Raw genomic sequence first — 23,613 nt, 5'->3', positions numbered from 1 at the left:
CCTGTCCTCTGGGCTCCAGAGCGTCCTCTTTGGGATCCCCTCCATCGCCGGCGCTCTCCATCGTCGTCATCACGTCGCCGCACACGCCGTCCTGTCATGCAATAGGAGCGGCGTGCATAGTGACGTGATGACGGCGATGTGAGAGCCACCAGAGACGTCTAGAGCGTCGGGGACACCACGGAATGCGGCGACAGCTATGGAGGGCGACATCCAGGGCAGCGGTGACGAGCGGTGACGGTCTGGAGCGGCGGGGACAGGTGAGTACAACTTCCTATACTTTACAATGCACGGATCCCTCAACATACAATGGTTTCAACAAACGATGGTTCATTTGGAACGGAATACCATCGTATGTTGAGGGACCACTGTGTTAAAAAAAAAAAAATTTTGTTGGATCTGACAGGTACGCTTTAAAGGGGTACTCCGCTGCTCTGCGTTTGGAACAAACTGTTCATCATAGCCCTGCCCCCGCATGACATCATGCCCCACCCCCTCAATGCAAGTCTGTGGGAGGGACAGCAGCCGTCACATCCCCTCCCATAGACTTGCATTGAGGGGGTGGGGCTTGACGACATGTCATGAGGGGCGGGCTATGATGTCACGAGCTCCCGGCGCCAGCATTCGGAACAATTTGTTCCAAACGCTGAGCAGCGAAGTACCCCTTTAAGGGTCATGAAACAGGGGTTGGCTTTTAGCTTACAGTCAATCATGCTGTGACAGGGATAGGAGGGGGAGGGAGGAGACATTCCAGTCCTCAGCACTTCAGGGTCTTGAGAAACGCCTCTTTGACACTTTACACCAAGGAATAAAACCAGGGCTCAAGTCCTGCAGGAACGTGTGGGAACTAAGTTCCTGCACTTTTTCCACAGCAGCAACACAGTTCCCATTAGCAGGATTTCTGCAGGACCAGCCCTTCAGTTGAAATCTTGGGTGAGTTCCTGCACTTTTTTTCCCAGGACTTGACCCCTGAATAAAACCCATTATGAAAGCACATACAGATATAGGAAAGGTACAGTGTGTTCTTGCCCTAAGTGCTATCTGGTGTCAGCAGTCTGGCCCGTGCCCTGCAGATGACAGATTCCCCTCAGGTTCCGTACACACAGTCTCCTGGAGGCCACAACTGTACATCAGGTGCGCGCCGCCCCTTAGGTAGCGATCAGGCGTTAGCCACGCCCACGTGTGGTAGAAACCTCCAGCTAACTCCGCCCCCTCCAACCTGCCTGACCCGGAAGAGGAATCCTCGGAGCAGTCAGCAGCGACCCCGGGGGGATTTAAATCGAGCATTGGGAAGGCGCCGCAGGACATAGAGCCATCCGGTAAGTGTCCGGTGTGCAGTGCTGCTGTGGACGCTGCTTTCACTGGGGGAGGGGAGGGGAGGGGAGGGGAGTGCCAGTTGGGGGTGGGTGATGACACGAGTGGACGGGGTTTAGACAGACACGCTCCCTGCTGTGTACCGTGCTGGCAGTGCCAGGCAGAAGTGTAGCCAGGGCTGAGCTCCTGGTGTTTGCATGTCTCACTGTACCGGAAGGAATAAACTTTATTGTTATTAACCCTTCTAGAATGAGGCCGTGTCACGTGTCAGACCTGTCAAAGCAGCTGCTATTGGGTTTTCACACTGAAACAATGTTTCTTCTAATCCAGTGGTCTCCAAATGTTCAGCTTGTTGAGAGTTGTAGTCTTGCTATACCTGGAGGTCCACAGTTTGGAGACCACTGCTCCATTCATCTACAGGAGAGAGCAGTTGTTACTATAGTGCAGTGTTTCCCAGCCAGGGTGCCTCCAGCTGTTGCAAAACTACAACTCCCAGCATGCCCGGACAGCCGTTGGCTGTCCGGGCATGCTGGGAGTTGTAGTTTTGCAACAGCTGGAGGCACCCTGGCTGGGAAACGCTGCTATAGTTCGTCCCTCTGCCTATTACCTACAAGTCATAAGAATGATCACCTAAAGACATGAAAGGAGACAGAACACTGAAAGAAATGTATCTATTGGGCAATGATTTATGTTACATTATTCCCTCATACATAATATCCCAGGGGATTGGAACAATTTTTATTGTAACATTAATAAAACAAAATAATCCCTAATGCCCAACCCTGAGTGGAACACCCCCTCGTCCACAGTATGTCGGATGGCACCCAGTCCTCTCTGCTTCTGCTGATCACATGCAAACCATTCACTTACTGAGGTATGTAACTGCTGTGACTATATTTGCTGAGTGATCACATGTTGGCATGTGATCAGAGTAAGCAGAGGGGACCAGGTGGAATGACAGCGGTGGGGGGTCCAAGCAGGTAAGTACGTCTTTCTTTCTTTATTTTTTGGCTACTACCCCTTCAATGCACATACCAAGGAAATAGAACTCTCTGACAGAAGCAAAGTTCACACAACCTGTGCTCACAAACAGATGAGGGCTTATCTAGTGATATGCAAAGGTGAGAGTGTGGACTATATAAATACATACATGACCTGTCTGCCTCCTCCCTGAGGTTCTCACTGTTCCTGAAAGGTAAATTAAGGCTTCCCTCCGAATGTGCACATATATCAAATAAGGGCATTATATTAGGGTGTGTTTCTCCTGCAGCTTTTTTATTCTTAAAGCGTACCCGTCAGATCTTTAAAGGAGTACTCCGGTGCACACTTTTTTCATGTTATCCCGGCCGGCCTTCAAAATAAAAGAAAACACACTTTCTCTTACCTGCCAATGAGCCCCCGGAGCTCCGGTACAGGTGTTCGGTGCCCGGGCTGTATTCTTCTTACTTCCTGTTAGCCCGACACGTCACACGTAGCTTCAGTCTGTCACCGGCCGCAGCGATGTCCCGCCTCGGCCGGTGATAGGCTGAAGCTCTGTGTGACGTGCCGAGCTAACAGGAAGTAAGAAGAATACAGCCCGGGGACCGAACACCTGTATCGGAGCTCCGGGGGCTCATTGGCAGGTAAGATAAAGTGTGTTTTCTTTTATTTTGCAGGCCGGACGGGATAACATGAAAAAAGTGTGCACCGGAGTACTCCTTTAATATATCACTCAGTACCTAATCCTGACCATGTACATCTCATTTTTTTGTCTAGCACCTTTATTTTTTATTACACTTTTTTTATTTAGCTCACTAGTCTGAATTCCTCTCAAAGGGAGGGGGCATGGCCTCACTGTGCAGGTCTCCACCCCTCCCTCAGTATGCTGTCTGCTCACATCTCCCCTAGCATTAGCAAAACTACAACTCCCAGATTGTCGTCAATGACAGTAGTGGGACACAAGCTGACAGTGGGAGGATTTTTCCTCTACCTGTGAGCCCTGCGCTCACAGCTGTCAATCAAGGAAGTGTGTCCATGACATGGCTGATGACGCATGGACACAGCAGGACTAGTATGTGTCCAAGCAGGCGGGGGGGTCAGTTGTTTGACTGGCTTTTTCTGTATGAGATCCCTCCTGCAGCACTCCTGTTTTTCAGCTGCACAGAGTGAGGATTACTCTGTGGCTGATGACGGGCTGTGCAGGGGACGATGTATCGTGATGTCAAGCCCTGCCCCCTTGTGATATCACGCCCCGCCCTCTCAATGAAAGTCTATGGGAGGGGGCGTGACGTCACGATACAACGTCCCCTGCACCGTTCGTCGTCAGCCACAGAGCGATCCTCGTTCTGTGCAGCTGAAAAATGGGGGTGCTGCAGGAGTGATCTCGGGGGTCCTCAGGGGCAGGATCTCAGCGAACTAACATCTTATCCCCTATCCTTTTGATAGGGGATAAGATATTTAGCACCAGAGTACCCCTTTAAGCATAGTGCTGGCTAAAGCATGTGCATATTCCTTATTGGAGGAATGCCGGGCACTTTAAATTCCCAGCTGAGCTGATACCTTTGAATTAGACAAATGCTTGTGTTGTCTCTCCAAGACCCTTGATATCTTGTATTGTATGCCACTGTGTTCCTAAGCTGCTAATACACATTAGGCCAAAGCCGACAAAGACCTAAGGTGATTGGGGCAGCCCAACTGCAGAAATTTGAAGTTGAGGGTCATGCATCCTTTTGGAAGGTGTCCTTTGGCAGGGGGTGTCAGGCAGAAGCTGCTCCCCCCCCTCCCCATTAATATAGATGTATGCATGTCATGTTTATGGAGAGGATGTAGGAAATGGCTGTTGTATAATGTATATGGTCTTTCTGAACCATATTGAACTTGATACACAAGTGTTCTGTTTTTTTTACAACACTTAAAGAGAATATTAAATTTGAAGCATTTTCTGTTGTCACTGAGGTGTGATTGGTGACCCTTCTAGCCCACAATTATTGCAAGAACAAAGGGGGCAATTTTGTTAGATGTTGAACCATTTTTAGGGCTGGTTCACATCACGTTTTCCCCCATACGGGAGCACATACGGCGGGGGGGGAGCTAAAACCTTGCGCTCCCGTATGCCTTTCTATGCGCTCCTGTATGTAATTCATTTCAATGAGCAGGCCGGAGTGAAACATTCGGTCCGGTCGGCTCATATTTGCGCTGTATGTGCTTTTTCCCCGGACCTAAAACTGTGGTCAACCATGGTTTTAGGTCCGGTTGTAAAAGCGCATATGGCGCAAAAATGAATGAAAATTGAAAAAAATTTAAATGAATTACATACGGGAGCGCATAGAAAGGCATACGGGAGCGCGAGGTTTTAGCTCTCCCCTGCCGTATGCGCTCCAGTATGGGAGAAAACGTGATGTGAACCCAGCCTAACGCTGAAAACGCTACCCGCACTCTTATGTTTGCTTTATTGCAAATATAGTAACTTTTTTCTTTTTCCCTCCCTCTCCCCAAAGTCTGAGAATAAAGACACTTATGGAGCACTCAAAAGCCAATCCTGGTCTGTCGGCTAAAGAAGGTTCGAACTGGACAGGGGTCCAACAAAAAAATGCTTATGCTAGACTGGTCCAGCAGCATCACAGCGGACGCTTTAAATTCTATCTGAACTATGTAGCGCAGAAGCTGCAGCTGGAAGAGGCTAGTCAAGTGGATGCTGTCTGTGACAGAGATTCTACTGTTGAAGGACTTCACGAAGGTTTTGGTAGAAATGGCTTGCAGTCTACCACTCTCACCTCCTATGAGAAAAGTAGTATCTCAAGGTTTGAGAATGGATTTGCTGTGGGAGACCCCACTAGGAAATTAGAGACGAATCGTATTGGCAAACAAGGAAATGAAGATGGAGATTTTGACCCGAAGGAGAGAACGTCTTCTCAAAGTAGATCTAATTTACATGGTGGAAATCTTCAGTCTCCCAAAGGCCATTGTGACTTGGAGAGTAGAAGGGAATCCCAGGCTGAGAAGCAGATGCCAAAGCCTCAGATATGTTCGAAGGGTGTCTCAAAGGAAATATTTTCTGAAGGTATATTCAGAATGAGCAGACTAGATGGGCCAAATTGTTCCTATCTGCCGACACATTTTAGGTTTTAGGTTAGGGAATAGCTTCAGTGATATATACATTTATTTTTTTGTCATGACAGTTGGCGACCTTGTGCCAGTATGGTAACCTCTGTTGTGGCGAAGATGTTTTGTTATAATGATCCATACTTGGTTGAAGGTCTGTTTTTTGTGAAGGAAAGCTTTAGTCTGGTTTTGAAAGCATACAAGTTAACCGCTGCTTTAACCCCTTGGTGACGAAGCCAATTATGACCCTAAGGACGGGAGCTTTTTTTGCAAATCTGACCACTGTCACTTTAAGCATTAGTAACTCTGGGATGCTTTTACTTATAAATTTGATTCTGAGAGTTTTTTTGTGACATATTCTACTTTATGGTAGTGGTAAATTTTTGTCGATACTTGCATCATTTCTTGGTGAAAGTCAGAAATTTTATGAAAAATTTTAAAATTTAGCATTTTTCTAACTTTGAAGTGCTCTGCTTGTAAGGAAAATACATTCCAAATAAATTATATATTGATTCACATATACAATATGTCTACTTTATATTTGCATCATAAAGTTGACATATTTTTACTTTTGGAAGACACCAGAGGGCTTCAAAGTTCAGCAGCAATTTTCCAACTTTTCACACAATTTTCAAAATCAAATATGAACTGGTCCCTGAAAAATTCTGAAGTGGATTTGAGTGGCCTTCATATTAGAAATACCCCATAAATGACCCAATTATAAAAACTGCACCCCTTAAAGTATCTAAAATGACATTCAGTAAGTGTGTTAACCCTTTAAGTGTTTCACAGGAATAGCAGCAAAGTGAAGGAGAAAATTCAAAATCTTCATTTTTTACACTCGCATGTTCTTGTAGACCCAGTTTTTGCAATTTTTAGAAGTGGTAATAGGAGAAAAAGCCCCCCAAAATGTGTAACCCAATTTCTCTCGAGTAAGGAAATACCTCATGTGTATGTCAAGTGTTCGGCGGGCGCAGTAGAGGACTCAGAAGGGAAGGAGCAACAATGGGATTTTGGATAGTGAATCTTGCTGAAATGGTTTTTGGGGGCATGTCGCATTTAGAAAGCCCCTATGGTGCCAGATCAGCAAAAAATACACACATGGCATACTATTTTGGAAACTACACCCCTTAAGGAACGTAACAAGAGGTACATTGAGCCTTAACACCCCAGTTGTTTGACGACTTTTTGTTAAAGTTGGATGTGTAAATGAAGAACAATTTTTTATTTTTATATTTATTTTTTTTTTTTACTAAAATGCTGTTTCCCTAAATTTTACATTTTTACAAGGGGTAATAGGGGAAAATGACCCCCAAAATTTGTAAACCCATTTCTTCTGAGTATGGAAATACCCCATGCGTGGGCGTCAAGTGCTCTGCTGGCGAACTACAATTCTCAGAAGAGGAGGAGCGCCATTGAGCTTTTGGAAAGAGAATCCGTTTGGAATGGTAGTCAGGGGCCATGTGCGTTTACAAAGCCCCCTGTGGTGCCAGAACAGTTGACCCCCCCCCCACATGCGATCCCATTTTTGAAACTACACCCCTCACAGAATTTAATAAGGGGTGCAGTGAGTATTTACACCTTACTGGCATTTGACAGATCTTTGGAACAGTGGGCTGTGCAAAATGAAAAATTTTAATTTTAATTTTCACGGACCACTGTTCCAAAAATCTGTCAGACACCTGTGGGTCGTAAATGCTCACTGTACCCCTTATTACATTACATGATGGGTGTATTTTCCAAAATGGGGTCACGTGGGGGGGGTCCATTGTTCTGGCACTATGGGGGCTTTGTAAACACACGTGGCCTTCAATTCCGGACAAAGTTTCTCTTCAAAATCTTTCTCTTCAATGGCGCTTTTTCTCTTCTGAGCATTGTAGTTCGCCCGCAGAGAACTTTACATCCACATATGGGGTATTTTCTTACCCAGAAGAAATGGGGTTACAAATTTTGGGGGGCTTTTTTCCTATTTTCCCTTGTGAAAATGAAAAATATAGGGTAACCCCAGCATTTTTGTGACATTTTTATTTTATTTTATTTTTTCATTTTCCCATCCAAATTTAATGAAAACACCTGTGGGGTATTAAGGCTCACTATACCCCTGATGTTCTGTGAGGGGGTGCAGTTTCCAAAATGGGGTCACATGTGGGTATTTATGTTTTTGCGTTTGTCAGAACCGCTGTAAATCACCAATTTAGGCCTCAAATGTACATGGTGTGCTCTCACTCCTGAACCTTGTTGTGCGCCCGCAAAGCATTTTACACCCACATATGGGATATTTTCGTACTCAGGAGAAATTGCGTTACAAATTTTGGGGTTCTTTTTTATTTTACAGCTGGTGAAAATAAAAAGTATGGGGCAACACCAGCATATTGGTGCAAAATGTATTTTTTAACACGAACAGGCTGGTGTAGCCCCCAACTTTTCATTTTCATAAGGGGTTAAAGGAGATAAAGACCCCCAAAATTTGTAGTGCAATTTCTCCCGAGTATGGAAATACCCCATATGTGGCCCTAAACTGTTAACCTTGAAATACGACAGGGCTCCAAAATAAGAGAGCGCCATGCGCATTTGAGGACTAAGTTAGGGATTGCATAGGGGTGGACTTAGGGGTATTCTATGCCAGTGATTCCCAAACAGGGTGCCTCCAGCTGTTGCTAAGCTCCCAGCATGCCTGGACAGTCAGTGGCTGTACAGAAATGCTGGGAGTTGTTGTTTTGCAACAGCTGGAGGCTCCGTTTTGGAAACACTGCCGTACAATGTTTTTCATTTTTATTGGGGGGACAGTGTAAGGGGGTGTATACGTAGTGTTTTACCCTTTATTATGTGGTAGTGAAGTGTTTTTTTTTTAGGGTACATTCACACTGACGGGTTACGGTGAGTTTCCGTAAAAAAAATTTGCCGCAGCCCAAACTTGAAGCAGGAAACTTACTGTAAACCTGCCTGTGTGAATGTACCCTGTACATTCACATGGGGGGGGGGGGAGAGAGAATCTCCAGCTGTTTCAAAACTAAACTACAACTCCCAGCATGTACTGACAGACCGTGCATGCTGGGAGTTGTATTTTTGCAACAGCTGGAGGCACACTGGTTGGAAAACCTTCAGTTAGGTTCTGTTACCTAACTCAGTATTTTTCAACCAGTGTGCCTCTAGCTGCTGCAAAATTACAACTCCCAGCATGTACAGATCACCAAAGGGCATGCTGGGAGATGTAGTTATGCAACAGCTGGAGGTACGCAACTAAAACTCCCAGCATGCCTAGACGGCTGTTTGGGCATGCTGGAATATGTAGTTTTGCAGCAGCTTGAGGGCTACAGTTTGAGAGCACTATACAGTGGTCTCTAAACTGTATCCCTCCAGATCTTGCAAAACTACAACTCCTAGCATGCCCAAATAGCTGTTTGCTGTCGGGCATGCTGGGAGTTGTAGTTTTGAAACATCTGGAGGGCTACAGGTTAGAGACCACTGTATCACTGGCTTCCGTAGGATTCAGGGAGCCGTCCTCTTCAGGCAGGACGGGGAAAATGAAAATTAACCCCCCCCCCTCGCCCCGATCTGCTATTGGTCGTCGCTTCTTACGACCAATAGGAGGGGTGGTCCCCTGCCACCTCACTCTCCTATCCCTTCAGGGGGGATCGTAGGTGTCTTAGACAACCGCGATCCCCCTTCTATTCCGGGTCACCATATGACCCGTAATCGGCGCAAATCTCAAGTCTGAATGCACTTGCTATTTGCACAGATTGCAGACATAGGGGGGCATTTGCACGGGGTGCCTGCTGATTGATATCAGCAGTCACCCCGGTCCAGCACGCGGCAGGGACCGAAATTTCCGCTGGCATATGCATACGTCCTTCGTCCCCAACGGGTTTATGTAAAATTGTTAGCAAATTCAACTGCACTGACAAGTGGTAGTGCTGGTGAGGCTGAATAAAATGATGCCTACCATGCCCAAATCAATCTCTGCGTTCGCCCGTTATCTTTTTTCTAAATATGCTATTGAGGCACAATTGGCACGGTCGTTGTTACAAGCCTCGAGCACTGTGACGTCAGCGGTTGGCACTGCTAATGAGTATTCATGCCCACCCTCCGCCTCTCCACCGCTCTGAGGGAAAGAATACTCCGGGGCCGAGCGCTGAACAAACAGTGCTGACGTCACAGTGCCCGAGGCGTGGCTCGTAACCCCGCCCGTGCCACATGTGCCTCATTAGCATATTTAGAAAAAAAGATAACTCTGAACGCAGAGACGGATCCGGGCATGGTAGGCATAATTTTAATCAGCATCGCACTACCAGCTAGTACCAATGGTTATTGACTTTGCTGACAGTTTTCCTGCTAAGGCAGTAGTATAAGTTTAGATTAGATCAGGATATTCTTTAAAGGGGTACTCCACTGGCCATAGTTTGTCACGGCCATGCCCCCTCAAGGCAAGTCTATGGGAGGGGGCGTGACGGCCGCCATGCCCCTTCCACAGACTTGCATTGAGGGGCATGGGCATGACATCACAAGGGGGATCGCCAACCCCTGCAGCGGGAAAACAGCATTCAGAACATTTACTTCCAAATTCTGGCCAGTGGAGTACTCCTTTAAAATTGTTGGCTGAAGCGGAGAGCTGTATTTTCTGTAAACTCTTGTCTTATTCTTCCTGCCATTGTTTACTGTAAGCAAGTGTCCTTATTTAAGCTTTCAAGAGTTTTTGGACTTTTGCATTTCTGGTTGCCTGAGAAGTATTTACACTTGACAAACAATATCCTGACTTAACTGCCCATATATTACATAGTTACATAGTTAGTATGGTTGAAAAAAGACATACGTCCATCAATTCCAACCAGGGAATTGAAGTGAAGGGTGTAAGGGGATAAGGGAAAGGGATGTAGATTTATAATTTTGCATAAGCATTAATGTTATTTTGTTCCAAGAATGTATCTAACCCTGTTTTAAAGCTGTTAATTGTTCCTGCTGTGACCAGTTCCTGAGGTAGACTGTTCCATAAATTCACAGTCCTCACGGTAAAGAAGGCGTGTCGCCCCTTGAGACTAAACTTTTTCTTCTCCAGACGGAGGGAGTGCCCCCTTGTCCTTTGGGGGGGTTTAACCTGGAACAGTTTTTCTCCATATTTTTTGTATGGGCCATTTATATACTTATATACGTTTATCATATCCCCCCCCTTAAACGTCTCTTCTCAAGACTAAACAATTGTAACTCCTTTAATCGCTCCTCATAGCTAAGATGTTCCATGCCCCATATTAGTTTAGTCGCGCGTCTCTGCACCCTTTCCAACTCCGCAGTGTCCCTTTTATGAACAGGCGACCAAAACTGAACAGCATATTCCAGGTGAGGCCGTACCAATGCTTTATAAAGGGGGAGTATTATGTCCCTGTCCCTTGGTCCATGCCTCTTTTTATACATGACAATATCCTGCCGGCTTTGGAAGCCACAGCCTGACATTGCATGCTATTCTGTAGTCTGTGATCTACAAGTACACCCAGATCCTTCTCTACCAGTGACTCTGCCAGTTTAATCCCCCCTAAGACATACGATGCATGCAGGTTATTAGTACCCAGATGCAGAACTTTACATTTATCCACATTGAACCTCATTTGCCAAGTGGATGCCCAGACACTTAGTCTATCCAAGTCATCTTGTAACCTATACACATCCTCTATAGACTGTACCGTGCTACAAAGCTTGGTGTCATCTGCAAAGATAGAAACAGAGCGGTTAATGCCATCCTCTATATCATTGATAGATAAATTAAACAGCGGGCCCAGTACTGAACCTTGGGGTACACCACTAATAACCGGGGACCAATCAGAGTACGAATCATTGACCACCACTCTCTGGGTACGATCCATGAGCCAGTCTTCAATCCAGTTACATACTAAAGTTTCCAAGCCCAAAGACCTTAACTTACCTGTCAGACGTCTGTGAGGGACAGTATCAAACGCTTTGGCAAAATCCAGAAACACTATATCCACAGCCATTCCTCTGTCAAGGCTTCTACTCACCTCTTCATAAAAGCAAATTAGATTGGTTTGACAACTTCTATCCTTAGTAAACCCATGCTGGCTATCACTTATAATACTATTATCCCCTATGTATTCCTGTATGTAATCCCTTTATAAGTCTTTCAAACAATTTACCCACAATGCACGTTAGACTTACCGGTCTATAATTGCCTGGCAAAGACCTAGAGCCCTTCTTGAAGATTGGTACCACATTCGCCTTGCGCCAGTCCCTTGGCACAATACCAGACACCAGAGAATCTCTAAATATCATGAACAAGGGTACAGATATTACTGAACTTACCTCTCTAAGAACTCTTGGATGTAGTCCATCCGGCCCTGGAGATTTGCTTATATTTACTTTACTTAACTTACCATGTACCATCTCTACATTAAGCCAGTTCAGTACATTACATGATGTGTTACCAGCACTGACCTGGCCAATGTCAGCTCCTTTTTCCATAGTGTATACAGAACTAAAGAACCCATTCAGTAGCTCCGCCTTCTCTTGATCGCCCGTGACAACCTCCCCATTATCATTATTAAGGGGTCCTACATGCTCTGTCCTTGGTTTTTTTGTATTTATATATCTAAAAAAATATTTAGGATTAGTTTTTCTTTCTTTGGCCACCTGGCTCTCATTTTGAATTTTTGCTGTTTTTACTACATTTTTACAGATTTTATTAAGCTCCTTGTACTGTTTAAATGTTATAGCTGACCCATCAGATTTGAATTTTTTGAAGGCTATTTTTTTGTTGTTTATTGCTCTTTTAGGGCACAGTCCCACGTGGCGTATTTTGCTGCGTATTTGCTGCTGCATATTTTCTTTCCCATTGAACTTCAATGGGAAATAAAATACGCAGCAGCAAATACGCAGCAAAATACGGCACGTGGGAATGCACCCTTAACATTTGTCAGCCATGTAGGATTTAGTTTTAATCGTTTATACTGGTTCCCCTTTGGTATATATTTAGCTGTATAGTTATTTAGAGTTTACCTTTTATTAAATGTACCATTTATTGTAATAGTAGACACTTGGCACCCTGCCATTATGCAGTTTTGCAACTTTTTATAAATACAGAATTATTTGTGAACCAAGCAGAAATGTGCCACCCCTCCTAAAAATGTTTAATATGTACAGTTTCTGCATGCTAGACCTTAGATAGTTGTTGGCTTAACAGCTATCTTACTCCACCTCCTACACATGCTCAGCCAGACACAGCAAGCAGATACTATGCTACATTATTTATATATAGTAGCATAAAACTATTAACCGTAACACTTACACCTCCTCCAATTTGTCAGAACCAGTTATGGGGGTATAAAGTAGCAGAAAGGTGGTTGTATATATTCATTATTCTAAAGTTTTGATTACTCAGTGTTCAGATCCTGACTGATCTCCTAGATACTGCAGGGAGAGGCGTGATCTCCGGATGGTTGTGATCTCCATCCAGCTGCACTGGATCAGCTCGATAAACTTGTAGTGGATTCCTTTTTAGGGCAGCTGGACAGAGATCACGGGCAGCAAGGGAGTGAAATGATCTACCGTGCATGTCTCCTAGTAGTTTCTAGAGATCTGTCAGGGTCTGAAAACTTTTCAAATGATGGTCACATGTCAGTTTTCAACGCTCAGGGTCTACGGTAAGTGACATTGATGCTTTAGGTTCTTTTTTTTTTTTTTATATAGTGTAGCAAAAAAAAATCTAAGTATACTTTTCACTTAGAAAAACTTTTGACACGTCAGACATCAAAAGTTTTGATCACTCAGGTGCTGAGTGTTTAGACCCCGACTAATGACTAGGAATTGCTGGCAGAAGCACATAGTAGTAGAGCACTTCACTCGACTTCTGGCCATGATCTCTGTCCAGCTGAACTAGACAGGATCTACTATAGGTCTTTGGAACCTGCCCATTCAGGGAAAAAAGTGTGGTACTGCATGCCTCTTGGTTGGCGCCTGAACTGAGTAATCAAAACATTTGATTTGTGATTTTTTTTTTTTTAACAACTTAAAGGGGTACTCCGCCCACAGACATCTTATAGCGGATAGGATGTCGGATTGCGGGTGTCCCGCCACAAGGACCCCCCACGATCTACCTGCAGTACTGCATTGCCGGAAGCTTGTGACTTCACGGCCACACCCCCTCGTGACATCACATCACACCACCTCAATGCAAGTCTATGGGAGGGGGCACAGCCACTGGAGGGTGTGACGTTATGAGTCTCCGGCACCGCATCGCTAGTAATCAGGCATGGAGCGAAGTTTGCTTCGTGCACTGGATGACTGGGGTGCCGAAACAGAGAACGTAGGGGTCCCAGCGGGGGGACCCCTGCAATCAGACATCTCATCCCCTATCCTTTGGATAGGGGATCAGATGTCTGGGGCGGAGTACCCCTTTAATAATGAATAGTCACCTTCATGCAACCTTTTATCACCATAACAGCTTCTGAGTGTGTGGTTTGCACATCTAATCTTGAGTTAAACATGTTTCAAAGCTGCAACAATTTTATCTATGTTTATATTTTTTGCTTTAACTGTAGTGTTACTAGTATTGCTATTAGCAAGAGTGAGTATAAAATGTGACATTTGTTGATGGCTGTGTTTGTGGTGTGAACGTTTGACACTCAATTTAAAATACGGTCACCAACTTTATCTAAATAAACAGGTAGTGCGGTTGACTTCTTATTGGGTAAAAATCAGTGCAGCCGTTCCGGAGATCTTCATCTTGTTGCTTGTATGGTATCTTAACTGCACTGGAGGCTGGCTGCTGCTGTATGTGCATTGCTTTCTCCCGCCTGGTCTGCATCTTCTGATCACTCCACCCTCCATAAATATTGATCCCCTCTTCCTTTAGCATCTGTCAGCAGAAGGGGGGGGGGGTGGGGATATCTCAAGCACGGTCAGGAGAAAGCACTGCACATACAGTAGCAGCCAACCTCAACTGCGGTTAAGAAAATGCCATACAAGCAACAATCAAGATGAATATCTCCTGAATGGCAGCACCGAGAAACGGGTCAACTGCACTATCTACCTGTATATTCAGGTAAGGGTGGTGGTGCAGTGCGGAGCAAGGTTGTAATAAGCTGCCTGTCTCTTTGCTACTAGACAGAATTCCCCTAACAGGCAGGGGAAAGTAGACACCTGGTGGTCAGGACTTTACGACTTTTTATTTCATTCAAGTAATGTAAATACTTTGTTGATCTGTATTAGGGATCGACCGATATCGTTTTTTTAGGGCCGATACCGATAATCGGTGCAGGTTAGGGCCGATAGCCGATAACTTATACCGATATTCCGGTATAAGTTATCGGCTCTTTAACCCCCTGCGACACCGCTGCAGATCATTGATTTAAAGCGGGCGCTTTAAATCAATGATCTGCAGAAACTTTTGCGGGGCCATAGGCCGCCGCCGCCCCCCGCTTCTCTCCCCCTACCTGTCAGGGTGGTCCGGGCTATCCATCCTTCCTTCCTGTAGTGTCCTGGGCGTTCCGGGTGAAGAGTGAACCGGTCCGGGCTGTCCTTCTTCTCCGGCGGTCATCTTCTCCACTTCGGGCAGGCTCCGGCCTAGTAGGCTGCATAGACGCCGCTGCGCAGTGACGCCCGTGCGCAGCGACGCACCTGACGTCACGGCGTAGCGGCGTCTATGCAGTGTACTAGGCTGGAGCCTGCCCGGAGTGGAGAAGATGACTGCCGGAGAAGGACAGCCCGGACCGGTTCACTCTTCACCCGGAACGCCCCCGGACACTACAGGAAGGATGGATGGCCCGGACCACCCCCATTACGGGTAAGTTAAATTTTTTTTTTTGACTCGGAGGGTGGGGGAGGGGCCCGGCCGGTATAGCGGTATGGGCAAAAATCCATACCGGTATACCGCCCAGCATCACGGTGGGGGGTGCGACACGGTGCGGTGGGTCGGGGGGGGGGGGGTGTCGGTCATGGTGCGGGGGGCGGGGCATTATCTGCTTATCGGCAAGGTAATTGCCGATACCGATAATGCCCAAAATCGTGCTTATCGGCCGATAATATCGGCCATACCGATAATCGGTCGATCCCTAATCTGTATGAGGAATCTAATTATTCCTCTTTAAAGTCCTCAAAGGGACTAAGGGAAAAAAATAGATAAAAATAATTAAATGAAAGTTTAAGACACACATTAACCCCTTCCTCTTAAAAGTTCAAGTCACCCCCTTTTCCTATATATTTTGTTAAAATAAAAATAAACATTTGGTATCGCTGCTTGCGTAATTGTCTGACTATTGAAATATAACATTATATATCCGATCTGGTAAATGGCGTAAATATAAAAATCCAAAGCCCAGAAGTGCATTTTTTTTTATATATCCCAGAAAAAAATAAAGTAAAAAGTGATTAAAAAAATCAGATCAATACCAAAATGGTACTGATAAAGCTTTAAAAAATGGTATACGAAAAAATAAGGGGTACGAAAATGGAAATGGCTGTAATCAGGGCAACCTAAAGTTTAGTTTGACCACAAGGTAAATGGTGTAAAGAAGAATTTTTTTTTTAATTGGCTATATTTTATTTCAACTCACCAATATTTTTTTTTTTTTTTTTTTTGGAGCATGCTTTATGGAAAAATAAAAGTTGGCATTACAAAGTACAATGGATTTTGTAAAAAGCACTCATATGGGTCTGTAGATGGAAAAATAAGTTTTTACTATTCTAATGCGAGGTGGAGGAAAGAGTGCAAAAACGAAATTTGGCCCAGACAAGTGGATTGTCGTGATCACTCATTTTTATCCCTCTTACCAATATTTGGTAAAACAAATACCTCTTTTCCTTAACTCACAGTGTTAGAAATACTCTCAGGGCAAAGGGGCCGGCCGTTCCCCTCCCTTGTGGTGGTAGGAGTTGACTGGTGTGTCTGCTCATGCAGCCTTGTACATGAGTCATCTCTTGTCTATGACACATGGACAAGCTGATGCTGCTGCAGGGCTGGTTAGTGTCGCAGTAGGTATGGGGACCCCTAGTGGTGACATTTTCAGGAGCAGTTTTCTTTACTAAATATTTACATTTTTGTGTCCTATGGTAGCTTTGCATAGAAGAATACAATCCTGGGTTTACTACTTGTGGCCTTTCTACATCTTGGTTTGTTAAAAATGGAATTAAATGGGTCTTTCTGGATTAGAATAACATGGCAGCATTCTTCTGGGTACAGCGCCCCGCCTGACCTTTACGCTGTAGTTTTTTCAGCTCAGCCTTGTTCACGTTAACTGTAGAACTTCAGAACTGAATTACAAACCAATAAAGAGGGCTATGGGGATTCTGGAAGAAAGCAGCCATGTTTGTGACATACTCTTAAATATATGTTGAATGGGTATTCTTTGCACAAAATTCCCAGTAAATAATTGTATAGGTTACACATTTGATAGTGATAGTTCATTTTCATGTCTCCATTTGAGTAAGGCCTAGAAGTACAGAAGAATAATTTTTCCTTTTGCCTTTTGATATGTGACTGCAGGTGGTGACAAGAGAGGATTTTCCAGGATAAGAAACAAGTCTGAGTGTGCCAGCTCACCCCCAAGTGTTGATAGGAAGCGGCAACTCTCCGAGTCTCACAGTGAAAGCATGATGAACACGCATACCTCATTCAGCCCATTACAGACTGGGACGGCAAGAGGTATCTACAGACTCTCAGTGGGATTTGTTTAAAGGGGGTACACTAATTCTAAAAAAAACTCATCCCCTATCCACATAATAGGGAATAAGTGTCTGATCAAAGGGGAGGGGTCCTTTGGGAATCCCCGCAATCTCTAGAATGGAGCCCCTAAAGCGGTTGGTTGGCGCATGCTCCGTTCATTGTCTGTGGGAGTGTCAGACACCCAAGTCTATTGCTCTGGTATTGCCAATGCTCCAATAAACAATAGATTGCGTGCTGACCCACCTCTCCATTTTCTGGGGACAGTTGTAACTCTGTTCGAGAGATGGTGGGACCATGATCAGATGCTATCCCCCAGCCTGTGGCTAGGTTTTTGTAGGGCTGGAATAACTTTAACAAGTAGTTGTTAATGTTATAATTTCTTGTTGCATAGGGGTTAATGGAATTGTTTTGCAAAGACCTCCCTTTCTATAATCTGTATTGACATTTGAATGTAAATGCTTTTAAAAATTTTGTCGCCCTGTCCTGAAGATTTCTTAAAGTCTGAAAAAGTAGATCAATCAGAATCAGTTGTAGTCCATTGCCATTCCTAACTTTAGCCTTGACCAGCAAGTATCTATTTTCTGAGGGGAGAATGGAAAGCGGTCAGTACAGCAGGTTGTCCGTGCTCTGTGGCAGTTTAAAGGGGTACTCCGCCCCTAGACATCTAATCCCCTATCCAAAGGATAGGCGATAAGATGTCAGATCGCGGGGGTCTCGCCGCTGGGGACCCCCGGGATCTCTGCTGCAGCACCCACCTGTTGCAGCTTCCGGAAACGCTGGAGGCTTCGGCTCCCGACCACGGTTACGTCACGACTCCACCCCCCATGTGACGTCACGCCCCGTCCCTCAATGAAAGTCTATGGGAGGGGGTGTGACAGCCGTCACGCCCCCTCCCATAGACTTGCAATGGGGGGCGGGGCATGATGTCACACGGGGGCGGAGTCGTGACCTCACGATCTCCTGTCACCATGGTCGTGAGGCGTTAGGATGAGAGCCTCCAGCGCTGCCGGGAGCCGCAACAGGTGGGTTCTGCAGCAGAGATCCCGGGGGTCCCAGCGGCGGGACCCCCGCGATCTGACATCTTATCTTGATATCCTTTCGATAGGAGATAAGATGTCTAGGGGTGGAGTACCCCTTTAAAGAATAAGGATCAATTGGCAGACTGACGGCACTCTCACTGCATTTTTTATTTTTTTTTTGCGTGTTCTATTTTGTTTGGTGAACTCCCGTATCTCAATGAGTTTACCAATCAAAACTAAACTGGTGTCAGAAGAAACCTGCCTAAACCATGGGCAGCCAGAAACGGTCAGCATTCAGTAATACAGCAAACTATGGTTTAGATCCATTTTAAAGCTGACGAGAACAGGGCTAGCTAATTCCTCAGGTTCATAGGTCAGTTAGAGCTCTTAGAAGCAAGTAGGAAATAATTTAAAGGAGCACTCCAGCCAAATGAAATTACATTTATATAGCTCCACATGCTAAAGTTATATAACTTTGTAATGTTAGTCTAATCTTTGCTGAGCACATACCAATGAGCAAGAATTTTTATTTTTATTTTTTTAAGGGTGGAAAGGATTTAGAAGTAGTTGGGGAACATAGCTTGAGATAGCTTAGAAAAGTTTATCTGGTGACAGATATTCTTTAATATATCTAAGTAGCCTTCTTCCAGAGCTGTTCCTGCACTGGAATAGTCAGTCCAGTCTAGAACCATGCCACCCAAACATACACTGTATAGCTAGATGTACGTGCCTCTGCTTCATCATTACTATGCCATGTCGCCTTCATTTAGTATCTTGGCACATGCACAATGCAGAAAGGAAGCCGAGGCAAGTACACCTTGCTTCAATGCACATGCCTGGGTGACATGGCTACATGGCTTCAGCACAGACAGGTCTTTTCTATTATTATTATTTTTTTATTAGCTTAAACTATGGTTTGCGAATATCAATATATGATCCATTTTTTTTGTTTTATAGGGGCATATCGCAATTCTGGATCCACACCCAATGATAAAAAATACAACAAGACAAGGAAAAGAAACATTTTTGAAGCCTACTTGTCCAGGGAAGAAGTTTCTGCGGGGTTGAAGAGAGGAGAACTGATTCAGGTGTGTAAATGACAAGAAATAAACAGGTTTATCCTGGGCAAATTTTGTGCAACTCTTTTCCCTAACACTTGCTGCAGTGGAGACATCCTGTGTGGCCTATAAGCTTTCATGTCCTTGTCCTCCTGTTTCTAATACTACTTGCTAGAACTCTTATCACTGATTAAATGTATGAGCTGAGGTCCTAGGTTTTCATCGAACAGCATTTTTCTTACAAGTATCAAGGGGGTTACTTTCAGGGCCGGCTCCACCTATAAGCAAAATAGGCAGCCGGCTAGAGCGCCCTCTTGATGGGGACACGGTTCTGAGGCCTCCGCAAGAAAGTTATTTCTCAAGGTCCTGACAGCCACTAAGCTGTCACCCCAGTAGTAAGTTGATTACATGGGGAGGGGACTTTACAGTGTGTGACCCCAGAATTAAGGAGATTATATGAGGTTTGCTACAGTGTCACCCCAGTAGTAAATTGATTACATGAGGAGGGGATTTTACAGTGTGAGACCCCAGAAGTAAGGAGATTATGAAGTTTGCTAGTGTCACCCCAGTAGTAAGGTGGGGATGTCATATGGAGAAGTCAAGGGGGTGGAAAAATTTAGCTTTTGCCTAGGGTGACAAAAATCCTTGCACTAGTCCTGGTTACTTTACACAAATGTACACACAGATTACCAATTTAAGCAATCCCAAAAAAAAGTTCCTTAAGCCTATAAACTTTAATAACCTACACAGGTTTAAAAATGTGCTTGTGTCCCCTATTAAAGTATGATGGAACAAGTCTTGAAGGGCCACCTGACCTCACAGTATCACACACTGATCACATGGATAATTACACCAAATGTAAAACAGTCACCATTAAATTAATTAAAAACCATACATAAATGTAATCATAGATTGTGGCACTGAGTACACAGGTGCACAAGAAAGGAGGTACATGTTACAAGGGTACATACAATTATATCACAGATGTCAAAGTGCATATCAAGAACAAGTATAGTAATAAATGCCATGGCAACAAATGGACAATGCCATAAAAAGGCCAGGCAGTAGCAGAAAATTGAAGCGTCAAAGAAGGACTTAACATGAAATGATAGGCACATATAAGAATTACACAAGGTAATGAATGCCATCAGGAGCACTGTACCACCTACCCCTATGTACGTTTCGCTATGGCTTCCACAGGGGGCATGTTTAAGCCCACTTACACACCAGTATGTGTATATAGGGGAAATCAGCCAATCTTTTATTGTCAATCCACAGTCAGGTCATACCACCACTCATATAGGTGCATGAGTGACATAAGCACATCATTGGTGCGTACCTTATGTTACATTAAGTCCTAGGTCCTGCCGCGAGCGGCGTGACATCACATATGCGGGGCGTGGCTCAGATGAGTTGCTGAATCAAATGGAAGTCAGAAGAGCTTCCGGTTCAACAAGGGAGCGGGGTCTGCGCATGTCCGGCCCCAAACACATGACTTGGATGAGGGTTACAGGTTGTCTGTCAATCACATGCTAATCGTGACGACTGTTGAAATACTGATCATGTGACTCCGTTCCGAGTCGCATGTCACCTACACAGAGAACACTGTCAATAGTAACCTGTGGTAACTGGTCACATGGACCTTCAGTGCACATGTAGTCAACTTGGCACTATGCACACACTACAGACCTTTTCAGAATCTCTTACACTCTGGCTTATTTCACACTCATTTGAAAGAAACTTTCAGTTTTGGCATGTTTACAGGGAAGTCAGAGGATCGCCGACGGACAAGTGACCTTGTGGAGAGTGTTCATTTTCATTGGCAGTACACTAAAAAAAATGCTACTGTGGACGTAAACACTTCTACAGTGCATATGGTAAAGGGATATTGGCCACACATGTCATTTTATGTTAACTTACTATATGTTTGTGTTTCCAAGATAAGCTATCAATAGAAAAATGAATCTGAACACAAAGTGCAAATATGTGGGTGTGGGATACCATTGAATTGTTCATGGCTTGTTGTGGTGCTAGAGGTCCTATTAAATAACTTCTAGACCTAATCTTAGCTTGGATGGGATATCAGGAGTACAAGTTGGTGCTAGTGGCTAACAAAGTTCTTCATTCATCCATTAATAAACTGTTAAGTAGTGGAGCTCTAAAAAAAACGTATACCTTTTGGAAGGCCAGCCCTTAATGAAACCTTAATGTCCGCAAGAGTGTAGGTAAGCAACCTAAATGGGCTATTAGGGCTCGTTCACACAGCAGTCTGCCCCTGTAAATTTATACCCGTTCTGCAATCCGTTTGATATTTTTTAAGTGGGTTGCAAACGGCTGTAAAATAATCCCATTGAGGTCAATGGGATTTTTTTACAATCCCTTTTTACCCGTTTGCATCAGTTTCCTTCCTGTTCCGTTTTTTTTGACTGGGAAAAAACGTTGCATGCAGTATTTTTTTCTCCCGTCAAAAATTATGTCATGGAAACTGATATTAAAAATATAACCTTAAAGTCTATGGCAAACGGATGAGCATATAATGTCATCCGTTTGCACCCAGTTTTTAATATCCACTTTTCAACCGTTATTACGTCTGAGCATGCTCAGAAGGAGTGAAATCGGCAAACTCTTGCTGTGCTGTGGGACTACTACTACTCCCATCATGGCAAAGACTTGTTTCCTTTCAAGAATAATTTTTATTGGGTTTCATAATGCAAAGACAGCCGGGTACACCTGGTGAGGGTCAAACAAAGAAAAATGAAAACATAAACAAACATGATGCAGTAACATCTCAAGTGACCATCCTGTGGTAAGACATAGCCATAGAAAGTGCAAAGTCCACAACCTGCGAAAAGGCAAATAATATGCAAGGCATGGTGTACCCAGTAGGGCGCTAATGGAAGCTGAGTGCCAATGGGTGTAGGTCGATGTTGTAGAATTCGACACGAGTCAGGGAGGGTAATAGAGAGGTCCGGGAGAGGGGGTAGAAACTGGATCGGGACGGTAGTAGGGGGGGGGTGGGGTGTGGGGGCGGAAGGGTAGGAGCGGGAGGGAGTGGAGGAGGGGTTACAGGAAAGGAGGGGGAAGGTTCGTTAGAGGAGAAGGGTCATGTAGCGTGGAAATATCGGGAGGATATCCAAGAGGACCATTTAGTTTCAAACTGCTGGTAGGAGTAATTACAGAGTGAGATTATTTTTTCATAGGAGCATGTGAGATTGATGGCGGCTATTACATCTAATACTGTAGGGACTTTCGTGGACTTCCAATCTCGTACTAATACAGTCTTAGCTATGGCACACATAATGCAAAGGAGACCCCTAATTATGGGTGGAAGCATGGCAATACCCATTAGAAGGAGCACCTGTTGAGGAGACCAGTTACCATAGTCGGGGAGGACCTCAAGGAACAGGTCCCTACAAGCTATCCAGTAACTTTGAATCATTGGGCACGACCATAGTATGTGGAACAATGTGCCTTTGTCACCGCATCCCCTCAAACAGTCGCTAGAGGTTAAGGGGTATATACGGGCTAGCCTATCTGGCATGTAGTACCATCTAAGCGTTGTTTTTGTGATGGCTTCAATGTGGTTAGTACATTTAAGATATTTCCTGGTCATGTTAAATGCCGACATCCACTCCTCCTCCGTGAAGTTGCACCCCAAGTCCCTCTCCCAGCTCCTTAGTATATGAAATTAGCGAAACTGTGCAGTCTGTTGGAGAATGTTATAGAGGGGTTTCAAGCCTTTCCTACCTCTAGAGACATGCAAATAAGTGATCGGGTCTCTATAGAGGGACGAGTGTGTCAGAGAAGCTACCAGGTGTCTAATTTGTAGGAATTTTAAAAAATCAGAAGGGGGAAGGTCGTAGGTGCAGCTTAAATGGGAAAAGGTCTGGAAATTATTGGAGTCCATCAGATCGCCCACTGTAGATACCCCCCTATTTGCCCAAAGCCTAAGGTCCGTGTCAGGTAGCATAGCTTGTAAAAGGGTGAAGGGCAATGCTTGTTTCAAGTGGGAGACATGTGAGCTTGCAGTGCGGTGAAATAGTGACCAGGCTCCTAAGGAAGCAGAAACCACAGGGCCCAGATGTATGGGGACCGGTATGTTCCAGAAGTCAGGTAGAGAAAACGGGTGGGACATGGATTTCTCTATCTGAAACCACGGGGTAGAGTCAGTCATCGTAAACCATACCGATAGGGAGTTAACCATTGCAGATAAATAGTATGATTTCAAGTCGGGTAAGGCTAAGCCTCCCACCCTCCTATCCCTAGTTATGATGTTGCGGGCTATCCGTGGTTTCCCACAAGCCCAGACAAAGCTCGTAAGCATAGAGTGGGCTCGGCGAAAGTAGTCATCTGGTACACGCAACGGCAGGGTGCGGAAGATATACAAAAATTTGGGTAGGAGTAGCATTTTGAAGGTAGCTATCAGTCCTGTCCAGGAGATGTCGTGTTTGGCCAGTCGAGTCAGTTCCATGTGCGTAGTGGA

The 23,613-nt window shown here is 44.8% G+C and overlaps 1 protein-coding gene across 2 annotated transcripts in view; it reads left to right on the top strand.

Annotated features, from left to right (window-relative positions):
• The first annotated feature begins 1,145 nt into the window (after positions 1 to 1,145).
• Positions 1,146 to 23,613, top strand: part of DIS3L2 (DIS3 like 3'-5' exoribonuclease 2) — a 320,278-nt gene continuing 297,810 nt past the window's right edge. The window contains exons 1-4 of one of the 2 annotated variants that reach the window (XM_056565531.1): positions 1,146 to 1,316; positions 4,788 to 5,350; positions 16,874 to 17,032; positions 19,030 to 19,160. In XM_056565531.1, coding sequence (XP_056421506.1) covers positions 4,807 to 5,350; positions 16,874 to 17,032; positions 19,030 to 19,160 — 834 coding nt within the window. In that variant the 5' untranslated portion in view covers positions 1,146 to 1,316; positions 4,788 to 4,806. The remainder of the gene's footprint in view (positions 1,317 to 4,787; positions 5,351 to 16,873; positions 17,033 to 19,029; positions 19,161 to 23,613) is intronic. The other variant, XM_056565532.1, reaches the window with a different exon arrangement.

Source organism: Hyla sarda, chromosome 3, assembly GCF_029499605.1.
Source record: "Hyla sarda isolate aHylSar1 chromosome 3, aHylSar1.hap1, whole genome shotgun sequence".
NCBI classification, from domain to species: Eukaryota; Metazoa; Chordata; class Amphibia; order Anura; family Hylidae; genus Hyla; species Hyla sarda.
Note: the sequence above shows the minus strand (reverse complement) of the source record. Positions and strands in the feature narration are given on the sequence as shown.